Source organism: Procambarus clarkii, chromosome 60 (genome assembly GCF_040958095.1).
Source record: "Procambarus clarkii isolate CNS0578487 chromosome 60, FALCON_Pclarkii_2.0, whole genome shotgun sequence".
Classification (NCBI taxonomy): domain Eukaryota; kingdom Metazoa; phylum Arthropoda; class Malacostraca; order Decapoda; family Cambaridae; genus Procambarus; species Procambarus clarkii.
Window position 1 is genome coordinate 13576312 of NC_091209.1, and position 14618 is coordinate 13590929.

Below are 14618 nucleotides of genomic sequence, written 5' to 3' on the forward strand. Positions count from 1 at the left end.
ACTGAGCAGGTCAAACACACAAACAGGTGGGCCAGTCTGTTGTGAATGGTGGGTGAGGCGGTCCATGGCCGGCCTCCAGCATACACTCCTCGAGCTGGACACCTGCACCACGTGAGATACACCCACGTTCACCCATATCGCGGCCACTGTTATAAACCACGTAAGATCATTTGAGTTTGTTCAGTTACTCTGCACCTCATTACCCATTCTGCGGGCCGTAGTAGAGTGGAAGGTTGCAGTGGGCTCAGGAACTGAACCTCAACAGTCATTAAGCTAAGCAAAGTACACAGGGCTGTGACTTGCTATTGTATATTGATAGGTTGGTTGCACAGTTTAATGTATATATCAATAGTTTTTTTATAGCTTAATGGGTTCAACAATTGGGCCACAATAGCCTCTTAAGCTGAGCAATTTGCATCTGTAGAGGATTCGTGGTTCAACTTTGATGGTGTGTGGATGGCTTACTCCTGCTCAACCTGGGGTTTATTGGCAAATGTGTTATAGTTGCTGCCTTTTGGGTTATGTTTTGTCATAAGGCACCTTTATTCACCTGCCAGTGTGGTTGCGAAGCCTGAATTTTTCTAAAGTCCACTTACACTAGTGGCCTCGACAATGACGGGAAGTCGGCGGCTTGCCAGAATTCCCCCTCCCCCTCCGTCCTTCCATTTATCCTGATAATTTTTTCTAGATGGATTTTAAAATTCAGTAGAATTTTGCCATTTAGGGCTTCTGTGGGTAGGCAGTTCCATGGGGTTAAAACCCTGTTGGTGAAAAAGTATTTTGTATTTTCAGTCCTACACTGTGGCTTGTTGAGCTTGAAACTGTTGCTCTTTGTTTGTGTTACATCTTACCTTTTGAAGGAGTGGTCTGGGGTCAACATCCTATAAATTGTTCAGTATTTTAAAAGTTTCGATGAGATCCGCCCTGTCATACCTGGTTTGCAGTGTTGTTAGCCTCGTGGCCCTTAACCGTTCCTGTTATGAAAGTTGGCTTGGTTCTGGAATGATTTTTGTTGCTTGGTGTTGAACCTTCTCCGATGTCTGTCTGTCTTGAAGATGAGGCCTGTATGCTTGGATATAATAATTTAAGTGAGGGTGCACCAGAGATTTATGCAATTGAATAACTTTCCTTAAAGTCAAAGATGCGCTTGATTATTCCTAGGGGTTTGGTTAGTTTTTTACTGCCGCTAGTTCTGCAACTTTCAGTGAATGATGGATTCTTGCTTCCAAGGTCCTTTTCTTCATCAATCTGCTGCAAGGTAATATTGTTAATTTAGTAGTTGTGACATGGGTTATGGTCCATATGCAAGGTCTTGCATTTTTTTTATATTGAAAAGCATTTGCTAGTCTTTTCACCATTTGTGGAAGAGAACTATCAGGAGAATGTGCCAAGATATTATAATTATATAGCACTTGGAAGGGATTGGGATAAGTATGAGAGATTAAATGGGGAGGAAGAAGTGGTGCACAACCACTTTGACTGTCGGTTATTGAACGCTGACCTGCATGAAGCGAGACTGTTGCTCTACCATCCAGCGTAAGTGGTTGTGCTGAGCATTTATGGAGCTCATTCAGATGTCATTGTAAGGCTTCAATATCATTTTCACTTTCGACATTACTATCTCTTGGTGTCATCAGCAAATTTGGTGATGTGGTTTGTAATATTCTCATGTATGTCATTGATGTATAGTATATGCCAAAAAAGAGTTGGGCCTAAAATGTACCCTTGTGGTACCCCACTCGCCACAGTTCTCCAGGCAGATTCATTCCTGTTCAGCATGACCCCCTTTTTTTCTTTGTTTTAACCATTGTTTTACCCATTCTAGCATTCTACCATTTATTCCATGTGGCTGTAATTTTCTTGCTAGTCTTTCATGTGGTGCCTTATCAAAAGCTTTAGTCCATGTCAACATCTACCAGAAGTCTTCCGAGTTGCTGGTTACTGTTTCCAAAAAACGTAAGCAGGTTTGTAATGCAGGATCTATTTTTAATAAACCCTTGATGCGTCAATTTGACACGATTGTTCACAGAGATGGTGAATGATTATCTCCCTTTGGATTCTCTCCATGAGCTTGCAGATGTGTGATATCAACCTGATTAAACAGTAGTTTTCTGCTGAACCCTTTGTTTTTTTTTTTATAAATAGGTGACATTTGCATACATGTACAATGTATAGTATGTCCAATTTAGGAGGAACTATCCCTTGGTTCAGTGATTTTCTGTAAAGGCATTTCAGTGGTAGTCATAATTCATCTGCCAGTTCCTTTATGACTTTGGACTGAATTCCATCCACACCTGGGGTTTTTGAAACTTTTAGTTTGTCAGTGTTCTTCCTGATTATGTCCTGCATTATGGATATACAGTATCCTGTAATTTGTTCTCTTCACATACTTCAAGCATTTGTGTGGGCGATGGTATGTCATCTAATCTTTGTAGCATATACTGTAATAAGGACATTTATATCATTACCATTTGAAATTAATATACAATTTTTAGTACAGGCCAAATAGTGTTTACATTTACAATAACATAAATTTATAATTTAATAGAATTATCTTAGTTTTGATTTATTCAAAGTAATATCGTTCTGTCTTGGATATGCTATCCTAAAGAGATGGCATAAAGCTCTACTAGAGACCAAGAAATGTTTCCATGGTCATAATTATTTTTATTTTGTAGCAAATTTCTTATAAAAGTATGCTTGTTTCATTGCAGTGTAGAGAGTTACATACTGTAATGGGTTCAGGAATGTATGGTGACTGCTTAGAATTTTTTTAGAGGCCTAATCTGATCAGTTATGCTACCAATTTACTAATATTGTACTGTAGTATCAGTTCATTATGCTATATAGTGATACTGTACTGGCATGACACTTTCTCCTCATAATTACCTAACCTTATCAGTTCATTATTGTATTATTATTAAATGCAGTACTTTAATCAGATCTTTCATTCATGGTTTTTACATATGAACACAACAATATTTTTTTGGTTTTCATAAAGATATTTGTTGATTTTTTGCTTTCTGAAACAAATATGAATGAAAATCTTTTGACTATATACGCTGTAATTTTCAATAGATCGTAAGGAGTGAGGCCCTGCAGTCATCATGCCACAGACTCACCGCAGCTCAGCATTTAGTGGAAAAAAGAAAAAGGAGCAGCTTAAAGCCCGTAGAGAAAGAAAACAATTTGTTCGTACTGGTGATGGTAAGACATCCAATGGCATTACTGTACAGTATTGAGAATCAGTCTAGAAATAGTACCCCATATAAGGCTTGTATTTTTAATTAACTTTTTGGAAGTAAAATATATAGATTTGCTAGAAGTATGCTGGAGAAGGAAATTAGAGAACAGGATGTGTGTTAAAGACTTTTCATTACCATATGAATAATTGTTGTATTGCTATAGATGTAAAGTAGCAGTGCAAAAATACCTTTTGTATGAAAACTAATTACAGTAGTATGAGTCTGTTAGCAATTATGTTTTTGGATTTCAGTGGTTAACAATGAAATATTGTTGCACTTTCCATTCCTTAGAGAGTGGATGAGGAATTTTGTGTGTGTATGTGTTTTTAATATAATTTTTATAAATAGAAAGTTGTGTGTTAGTAATGAGCGAGATACATTGTAATTTGAAGGGCAGTTGAGTTAAGAACGAAAAATGAAAATGGTGGCAGAGTTTGAAAGAATTTTTGTCGGGAATGGATGAAAACTATTGGGATAAAAAGAAGTGGGGTAGTTTTGTTCATATCAGTCATATGAATGCATGTACAGTATATAAAAATTTCTTAGTGTAAAATATATGTAAATAAGTGAATTTACTACAATGTGTAAGAAGAATGTTAAAGGAAAGAAAGATGGAAATGTTCTGAGATCAACTGAATGATACTTTTGAGAAGCAACAAGATGGTAGGAAATTATGTTGATAGATATGGATGTTTTGGATAGGGAATACCTGCAGAGAAATTTATTTTATTATTTATAGTTTTATACATTATATGGATTAGTTAGGAAGGTAAAGGCAAGAACATCTGGAGCAGGAGTGGAAGTACACTAGATAATGATGGAGATAAATTATTATTTACATGTTTATATGTAGATGTTGAGGTGTTCTTTGCTGAGAGTGAGGAGGAATTGCAGAAGATTGTAAATGAGGTTGATAATGTAAGAAAAGAAAGCCAATGGTCAGTGATAGAAAAGTAAGGTTATGGTGCTTGAGAGAAGAGTAAAGGATGTTGTGGATTTTGTAGATTGTTATAGGTTGGCAAGACAGTGATTTTAAACCAAGATAAAAATGAGAGAAAAATGTAACATTTTGGAAGATGTAGCAAGTTTGAAATGCTTTGGGGCAATGCTATATAAAAGTGACATCATCAAAGGGGAAATAAGAGACGGTAATGAGTGGAAGAGTAGTAGAGAAGGTGAATAATATAATGAATAGAAGGAATTTTCAAATAGAAGAAATGTTGGTGTGGGAGTTAAGAAAGGACTGATAAATAGTATATTACTTCCAGTTTTGATGTGATAGTGAGGCTATGTTATTGAAAGGGTCAGAGTGCTCAAATGTACAAACAATGGGAATTAGAAATACTGTATGTAGGATGAGTATAGAAATAAGGTAGTATACGAGAAATGTATGAGGGAATGAAATGTGAAGTGGATGGAAACCAATACCTAAACTGTAGGTGGTATTGAACGTGTTTGTAGAATGGCTGAAGATTGTTTTAACTAAAAAGGTGTACATTGGTTTAATATAGGAATTGTATGGTAGAGGTAGATGACCAATACCTTGAAAAAGAGAGCAACAATACACAAAGGAAAATGTAGGGAGGTGGGGAGAGCTTGAAAAGGTGAGCGAGCCTCCTTGAGAAGAGAAACTTTCAGGAAGGAGTTAGATATAAATTGCCACATAAATTGACCTTTTCTCTAAACAGTTAAATAAATACATCACTGAGCATAACACATTGCCCACTCTGCTACTACTGAGCAATAATCAACAACATCGATGTTTCTAGTTTCAGAACACAAGCAAGGAAACTACCAGGACAGCTCGGAAATATTTGACACAGGTTCGGTTACCCTCAAGGAAGATGTATCTGGAGATGTAAATTGTGTGAATTACTTGGAAGATACCCAAGCCATTAACCTACAGCCCAAAGCTAAGGGCAATACAAACAGGTGGGACAATATTTGCTTCTCTTACTTGCTTATTGTCATGGTACTTTATAAAATTTTTACTTGGGTTAAAGGCAAGGTAAGGTAATTATTACAAAAAAGTGACTTGGACAGTCAAGGATTGAATGGCGATCTGCAAGAAGAGTGACAGTCATTCTACTGTTTAGTACCAAATGGTTGGGCTACTTGGGTTAAAATAAGTCAGTTACTTGCCAAAATCTAAAATAATGAGGTTGTTGTATCAGGTGTCGGTTTTCTCCTGGTTGGCAGGTAAAATGGTACCTCGGAATGCAATTGTCCCTGTATGCGAGTTTTTCGGAAGACGAGCAGGATTTCCTCGGAAAATATGTCTCGGAAGGCGAGGGTTACCTCGCAACGCGAGTTTGTTGATACGTGTACAGGCCGACTGGCGCGTGGTGGCATGACGATCGCGCCTCAGTTTACCAGTGTCTCGTGTCCAGTGACTATCCCACCTGAATTCTTCACAAGGATTTAGTTTTTTATCGGTTTTTTGGCCATTTGAGCATAAAAGTTGTCATTATATATCTTGCCATGGGTCTCAAGAAAGCCATTGGAAAGGTTCAACCTAAGAAAATAGCTGTGAGTAGAGGCAGTAGAGGATGTCCCTTCTTGATTAAGAAAATGTATGAAGTATGGAAAGAACTACAAAGTTTTGTTGAAAAAACTCACCCAGATAAAGCTGTAGCAGGCCGTTGCATTGACCTTTTAAATGATAATGTGATGTCTTACTACAGACAAGTGTTAAAATGTAGGGAAAAACAAGTGTCATTAGACAAATTCTTAGTAAAACAAGCAAGTCCTAGTGGTATGCAGGCAAAATGTGCCAGAGTGTGCATACCAGTGAAGTCCTCACTGCCTGATGTGATAATGGAAAGGGACTCCCCTTCCAAACAGTAACTCCTCTCTTCCTCCCACCTCCTCACCATCTTCCATACGCCTACAGCATTCAACAGCAAGGTAAGTAATAACTTGAACATAGTTTTGTAGATTTATTTAGATGAATTAGGTATAAACATTTAGTTTGATGTGGGGTTTTTGGGGTAGTCAGGAATGGATTAATTCATTTCCCTTTATTTCTTATGGGAAAATTAGCTTCGGAATGCGAGTTTTCGGAATACGAGGCGTCTCCAGGAACCAATTAAACTCTTAAACTGAGGTATGCCTGTAATGCCTAGTTCTCTGGAAAAGCGGCACCTCAAGTGGAAAGAAGATTTTCCCCATCTTTAGTGGGTCTTTTTTGGGGAACATGTACGGTTTCTCAGTAAAGCTATTATACACCACTTATGGCTTGTTAGGTGACAAATAAGAAGTTGCACATCCAGTTTACTGCAGTGTTTATTCTTGCTTTGTGCATGTGATTAATCTTTGTGGAATTCAGGAACTCTTATCTTGGCTTTGTTGCTAGGCTGGTGTAGGGGCGAGATGTCTGGCTCCTTTTTTGCTCTGCCAGTTGCCCTTCTCTTTGCGGTGACTGCTGCTATTCTGTATTGGTTGTTTAGAGAAGGAAGCTCATGCCAAGTAAGATTTCATTTAGATCTACAGTATTGGAGCTTCTCAGTTAGGATTTTACTCTGAATCTTTTTCACATTTACAATCAGGTAATGAGAGCAGTATTGGAAAAAATTATTAGTTTTGTAGGAAATATAAATTGCTGAAGTAAATATTTTTTTTTCATAATTCTTTTTTCTATTACAGATATAATTTAAAGTTTAGAAAAGAAGCACCGGAAGAGGCGGAGAAACGAAAAGCTCTTCACTATGCCGAGATTGTCCCCGTACCAGAGTGCGAGTTCGAAACAACGTCGGATCAGTTCTACCCACCGGGCCTACGCTACCCAACTAGGCCAGCATGGAAGAAGAATGTGACAAAACATGAGTTAGACCGCACTGAAAACCGATACTTCAGATTATTTTGTGAGCGACTGAATAAGGATTTTGCCGACACTGAATTGAGTTTATACGAGCTGAACTTGGAGACATGGAGACAGCTCTGGAGAGTAACAGAAATGTCGGATATTTTGCTTCTTATTGTAGATGCTCGGTTCTCGGTGAGTATTAAAGGCACTTAAAATCTTTAATATCTTCAGTGTGTTTGCCTGTTGGATTGATAAAAATATACTGACATTCAAGCATAATGGGATTTGGTCATTGTGTTGCATATATTATATAGAAATACTGATTGAGCAGTTCATTGCTTTCAGTAATTGGGAATTTAATGTAATTTATCAATAAACAATTTGTTTTGCTTAAATAATTTATAATCACACGCAATATTTTCTCTAACTCTTTCATGTGTTAGTGGGTTTACTGGTCAATAATTTGATAGCATTCAAATTTCATTTTACTTTCTTGAATTCTGTATATCACTTATTACACAAATTTGTTAGATCTATGTAGCCACTAAATTATATACTGTAATTAAGTATTGTATATTAAACATAGAGGAACATGTGAAATATTTTATAGCATATTTAAGGGTAATTTATAAGTTATCTGGTTCAGACAATTCAGAGATTGACAATTTTTTAATTTTCTGACCTTTTTCAGACAAAATTTAATCACTTGATAGATTTTCATGCTTCCAGCTTCTCATTACTTTTAAAAGTAAATTTACTACTGAAACATTTTGTTAGTACATTATCTGTATCAAGTTCAATATAGTATGTAATCTTTTGGTTAGGTGTCTGCATTTTAATGTTTTTTCAAGAATTTTTCGTTCTCCAAAATTTTGTAATGTCTGTGGTGTCTGGAAAATGTTTGGCTTGAAACTTTAAGAAGACTTCGGTGTGATGGTGGAAGGAAAGTCCCTATTGCTTGGGCACGTGTAGTTTGCTTGGGGCAAAGATTTTAGCACCATCCTGAATGCTTACATTCAACTCCATTCCTCAAATTAGGCAGGCTAGTAACACAGAACAGTAACACAGCATTTTCAGGAACCACTATCCTTGCAGTCATAATGTGCCGAGGTGGTCACTGGTGAATCGGTCCTTCCCAGAATTTACTCTCGATGGTCAATCAATAAGAAATCAAAGCCCATCCACGCTCTCGGTTAACATCACAACTGACTGCCTAAGAAGGGCTCCAACTACAGGGAACCCATGATTTGCACGTATTGGAGAACACGGCTTTCAGCGGAACCTGCATGAGCACTTTGTCAAGTTGTTGCTCATCTTATGCCTTTTTTTTTTTTTTTTTGTTCTCATGCTTCTTGTGGTTTCCTCTGTGCCTGGGGGCCCTTTTTAGCAGCTTAGTGGCAGCCTGTAATGAGGGCTAGTGGTGAGATCCTTCATTGGGCTCTCCAAACATTACCGTGGCACTATTAAGGGTTGCATGACGGTCACTCTTTAGTTCTCTAGCCGTCCTTCATCCCTTGGCTGTTTTAGGGTTGGTGGTTCTTGCTGTATGTTTTGATTCAGCAAGATTATCAATGTTGTTGGCCCTCAAGTTTTGATTATATCTTAATCTTTCTCCTCTTACCTATATTGTGCAGAGTATGGTATTTTTCACATTCATCCTTTTCCTACTTCATTGAGCCTACCCTGGTCCTCCTGAATCACAAAATGGTAGGTAACCATGTAATAATTTCCACCTCCTGTACTCATTACACAACTCCGTATTCTAAGACATGCTAGCTTTGGAATCCTGCTCGATCACCTTTATTCATTCAAATGATAGCTAATCATCGTTCTCTAGCATTTGTGTGAAATAAATGTTATCACTAATTTTAGAATTGATATCTAACCTCTCACTTTAACAGGTGGCCCAGTTCCCTCCATACCTATACGACCATCTTGTAGAAAAGGAAAACAAAGGCATTATACTCATCTTGAACAAGTGCGATCTTCTGCCTCCAGCTGTAGTTGTCGCTTGGGAGCAATACTTCCACGACAAGTTTCCAAAGTTGCTTGTGGTCCCGTTCTCTTCAATGGAAGGCTATGCTTTCCGGAGAGGAACACTGAAAATGGCTGCTGAAAGCTCTTTAAAGCTTGTCGATGCTTGCCAGAAGTTGGTGGAGCAATCAGGTTTGTTATTTTTGGGACAGTATGTATCCCTGATTGGGCCACCTCAGGAAGATGAATGTTTTTGTCTTCTCTCTTTTTCTTCTTTCTTTCTTTGTATCTGATGGCTTTGTCAGTTTCTTGAACACTTCACTGTATTGACTTGAAACAAAATGCTTTAATGAAAAAAATATTAAAATTATTAAAATAGAATATTATTATGTTGTATTATGTATTATTATGTTGATAATACTAAGGCTTCTTTCATTATCGGGAAACGTAATCCGTGGAATACCTTCCTTAGTTAGCTATGATCAAACATATGTTTTACTTATGACTGTGAAGTATTTGTGCTTTGTGTAGTCATTTATTAAAATTCCACAGTTGATCTCAGTCTTTGGAGAAGGAAGATAGAGGAAGAGCGAGAAATGGAGAGTGAGGCCGGCCAAGAGTGTGAAGCTACGGAAGGTGTGACGGTGATGACTCAGAGCACCAGACCTGAGGTTCATCAACGTTTCATGGATGGTATTCTAACCATTGGAACTATTGGCCACCCTAATGTGGGAAAGTCTTCGCTCATTAATGCACTCATGGGAAAAAAGGTGCTATTTTGTTTTATCATGTAGTGAGGATGTATGAGTATCAGATGCTGATGGAAGTGTTGCTCTGCCATGCTCCATACAATACTTCTCTCAGTTAGCAGTAGTTGTGTTTAGTGGCATCCACATTTCAATTTTTTTCATTATCTCACCATATGAAGTATTCCCTGTCAACATTTGCACACATTTCTCTTGCCTTTCATGTACTGTACCTCATAACAGTAATTTTTGTTTAGCGTATTTTGCTCTGGTCCAAATTTTGGTTTTACATCATTACTAAGGAAGTGCCCTTTTATCATATTTTTTATGTAAGCATTAATATCTTCATTTATTTATTTATTTATATATATACAAGAAGTTACATTGGGTTTATGAGAATACATAGCATGGTATTTACATTCTTGTAAAGCCACTAGTATGCACAGCATTTCGGGCAGATTCATAATTATATGTATGAATTAATAAGATTATAGGAAATGCTTATAGAAAACAGTGTTCTGTATGTGATAATTCAAATATGAAAAACTTCCAATAGCAGGGAGAGAGAATTGAAGGACTAAATGAAAAGATGCTTGTTTGAGAGGAGAGACAATCGGGAAATCTGCCAAAATGGAATGCAGTTAATGGAGGAAGTTGCATGGATTTGGTGGGAGAACCTGACCTCAGTAATAGTATTCCAAATGTATTACAGGTTGTGAGCGTAAGCAAAACTCCTGGCCACACCAAGCACTTCCAGACCATCTTCATTACTAAAAATGTTAAGTTGTGTGACTGTCCAGGTCTGGTATTCCCATCCACAGTCTCGATACCACTACAGGTGAGTCAAATATTCTTGAATTCCATACATAAGATTAGGAGGGAGAGGGTTGTTAATTACTCCTAGTCTCTTGAATGATGCAGAAAGCATTCCTGCACTTGATCCTTGGTTCTTTTAATGAACCTGAAATTCAACTCTGAGAAAACATTTTGCCACTTGCTCTAGGGGCTAAGTGTGTGTCTTTCAGCAGCTTTTTCCCCTTTTTTTTTTTCCTGATCCACTTGTACTAGTCGGGTCCACAGTGGCCTCAATTTTTTCAGGTTGGCATTCGATCCTTGATTGATCAAGTGGTTGGGTACTATTCCTTCACTGTCTTGGTATCCTAGTTCCTATCCTATCTCCGACTCCCCCCCCCCCCACCCCGCCCTCCAACTTTTTTATATACCCAGTACTGTTTTTAATCTTCTTGTTTTATCAAGCAACTTAACTCTGAGGGGTCTATGTGTTAAAATTTGAGTATCGTATTACTAAATTGATTTGCAATGTACATTCTTCCATTAATTCTTACAATTTTTCTGCTTATCTTACTCGAATAGAAAATAATTTTTTGTCTTTGGCTAATGCCGAAGGGGTCCTGTCACTTTTTCTTTTTCTCCAACTCATTTCTGTTCATTGTTCAATGTGTTTGTAATACTAATTACAGATGCTGAAATGTCTAATCTCTGTAACCACTGTATCACCCTTATTCAGAGTTAAACAGTTTAAACTTTATTTTCCTGTAATGTTGCAATAGTTTTCTCTCTTCCTCAGGTTATGCAAGGCAGCTATCCCATATCTCAGGTTCGTGATCCAATTGGCATCGTTCACTATGTTGCCTCAAGGCTAGATATTCCCAAACTACTCAAGCTCTCGAATAAAGAATTGGAGGACATGAAATGGACTGCTTACTATATTTGTGAAGGTGGGCCTAATTTCAGTGCTTGTTCATGATTTCTTAGGCATTGTATGCCTTTTCTTTATGAAATTTATTTATTGCTCAGTTAAGAGAGGTTAATCCAGTTTTTTAATAAGATTAACCAGGTGTAGTACTTTTCTTCTACAGAATTGTATCACTGAAGTTTATTATTTACAAGAGTAAAATGATTGCTCTGAATTCTCAGAAATGTTGACCTTTGTCACATTATATTTTCTTAGACTAACAGTATTCTTATATTGTGTTTTGTATTTAAGTAGAAGGGAAATGAGTAAGATATTGAAAACATAGTGTTCTAGCTCCCTATGCAGATAAAAAATTCCCAATGGAGTTAACTTCTCTTTTTTAATATTTAAAATAATTGAACAGCTTGGGCTGTAAAGCGGGGATACCATACTCGTGTTCGAGGTGGGATAGATGTTTCAAGAGCTGCCAATGAGTTGCTTCGATTGTGTCACAATGGTCAGAAGTCACTCGTATTATTCTTGAGACCACCAGGCTACTGCCAGAATAAAGGTAAGTGACATCAGGTGTACCCATGACAAGTGAATCTGGAGCTAAAGAGGATAGAGTATTACGTGACAGTAGAAAGGTGAAATGATCCTCAAGAAGGATTAGGGAAAAAAGAAATGCAATTTAGGATTCATTCATAATGAGACCCTTACCCAGAGTTTTAACATAATGAATTGATCACAGTAAATAACAATATTTTTGGAATCCACACTGTTGAAAGAAGATACAATAATTGTGTGGTGTGAGTTGGCAGTATGAAAGCAAGTTTCATTCCCTAGAAACGTTTACTGAACATAATTGATCCATTTCCTGTTTGGACTTTTCCTTGTTTTGGTCTTTCACCTTATGTTTCCAATGTTAAATTAAATTCTCCTACTAATTTCTCACTATTACTTCATCCATAATCTTTTCCACATGTACCTTTATCTTATATTTCTACTCAGTGTTCAAACTATTGTGATCCAGTGTGTAACCCATATTCCCTACATTTTTATGTTCTCTGTTGTTTAATGCATTTAATCGATAATGATACACTTCAGTATCATTCATCTCTTTGTCCATCCATTTTACACATCTCGGTGTATCACATTTGAACTGTGGCATAAAGAAGTGTCTGTTCAAAAAGGCTGCCAACTTTACTTACATATTTCCATGTTCTTTGTCTTGTCTGTACATCTAAGATTTGATTTTTCCTTTGAACTGACTCCTTATAGCTAACTGTACATTTCACATTAATAATTCCACTCAAATAGTTCCAAAGTTGTCCTTCACTTGTCTTCTGTTGTCTCCTTTTAGAACTTATTCATTCTTGATACATTCTTCATGATGTAATTACATTTCATCTCTTAACATTTAACTTGGGTTTGATATAACAAAGTATCAATGAATGTATACTTGTTTTATTTAATCTATGCTATCTCGGAAAGATTGCTAGATGTATAAATTCACTAACTCTTAAAGAACAGTTGTATGATGATTCATGGGGTAATGCGGTTATCATCATATGATGTAAACCCCCTGTATTATTGTCTGGGTTTTACACGCATGATGCAAATATGGATATACAGTAATGGCTCTGTGTGGATGTAATGAATGGGCTGTACCTTGACCCATGGAATAAAATCCTGCAATCGTTTCATGGGTTGTTACTATGTGATTGAGGTTATCGTCATCAATGTCGTTAGGCAAATACTGTCATCGTCATTGTATAAAATGCCATCCTAATTACTGTATATGGCATGCATACCAGTGATGTTCATATGGTTTTCATAACTCGGTGTGATTGTAAGGAAGTCTGACAGCTGAATGGACAGCGCTTGGGATTCGTAGTTCTAAGGTTCCGGGTTCGATCCCTGGTGGATGCGGAAACAAATGGGCAATTTCTTTCACCCTGATGGTTCTGTTGACCTAGCAGTAAATTGGTACTTGGGAGTTAGCTGCTACGGGCTGCATCCTGGGGGTATCAAAAAGGAGGCCTGGTTGAGGACCGGGCCGTGGAGACGCTAAGTCCCGAAATTATCTCGAGATAACCTCGAGTATACCAGGTAAACCAGTCTTTCTCAATCGTAGTTTTTGTGAATTATGTGAATTATCACATTATTCAGTATATATACTCTTGTAAATAAATAGAAACAAGTTAAAACAATGAAACACTGGAGGAGAACACAGGCGTCATGTCTTGCATACCTCAGTCGGCATCGTGTGTTGACAGATGCCCACTTGTAAGGATGTTACGTTTTGACACAAATGTAAGAACTTTTACATATATAAATAAATAAAAAAAAATGCCAGACCACACGGCTACTGTGTAACTGTTCAGTTCTCCACCCAGTAACGAGGTACATATTCATATTTTTATATCTTACATTTTCATTCAATTTAATTCTATAATGACAAATAATTTTTGTAATTTTTCAGTTTTTCAATAGCCATACATTAAGGGAAAAAATTCATGGGCCCTATTTTTCAATATTTTCTAAATAGTCTTTACCCTCTGCCAGAAAACTTCGAGAACAATCCTCGGGTAGAGGCAATAAAGCTTATCCAAGGTGTTCATGCAAAAGCCACAGAACCTTTGCAATACACACAATTGCATGAAGAAGTGGAGGCTGAGGTTGATGAGTTGGTAGATGATAACGTGGAACACACACACAGTGAAGACGAAGTATCGTGTGATGAAACTGACAGTGAAGAGGAGGAACCCAGGGCTATTGTGGGGAACAAATTTGCCCTCCTGGGTGAAGATGATTAAAAATAATCTAGATAAGATTTGTTTTTAATATCCATTATGAAAGATGTGCAATGTTATAAGGATAGTTGGTGATTTTTCCTCAATATATAACTTGTATATATTTCTGGTATTTCTTTGTGACCAGATTTGTGCATGCATTCCTAGAACTGTATACAAATATTGCAAAGTGTGTATATTTTGTTTGAACATCTGAGGAATTTACCACACTGCTCTTCCATATGTTTATAGTTTCGATTTTCTCTGATTTTTAATACAGATTGAAAGTTAGGTTAGATTTATCAGGAAAATAAAATATACATGATGAATGTACAGTTTATGTACATAAATTTACCA

General features: G+C 37.0%; 1 protein-coding gene across 2 annotated transcripts; it reads left to right on the top strand.

The window, feature by feature from the left end:
* On the top strand, positions 1–14300 carry Ns4 (Nucleostemin 4). Of its 2 annotated transcripts, none has more exons than XM_045756248.2 (10): positions 1–160; positions 3079–3207; positions 5015–5177; positions 6891–7242; positions 8952–9216; positions 9577–9794; positions 10483–10608; positions 11359–11509; positions 11891–12037; positions 14035–14300. In XM_045756248.2, the coding sequence occupies exons 2-10, from the start codon at positions 3108–3110 to the stop codon at positions 14283–14285; spliced, it is 1773 nt and encodes a 590-aa protein (XP_045612204.1). In that variant the 5' UTR covers positions 1–160; positions 3079–3107; the 3' UTR covers positions 14286–14300. The 2 variants fall into 2 exon arrangements, with proteins under 2 accessions (XP_045612204.1, XP_045612205.1); XM_045756249.2 differs by lacking the exon at positions 1–160 and adding an exon at positions 200–319.
* Positions 14301–14618: the final 318 nt, after the last annotated feature.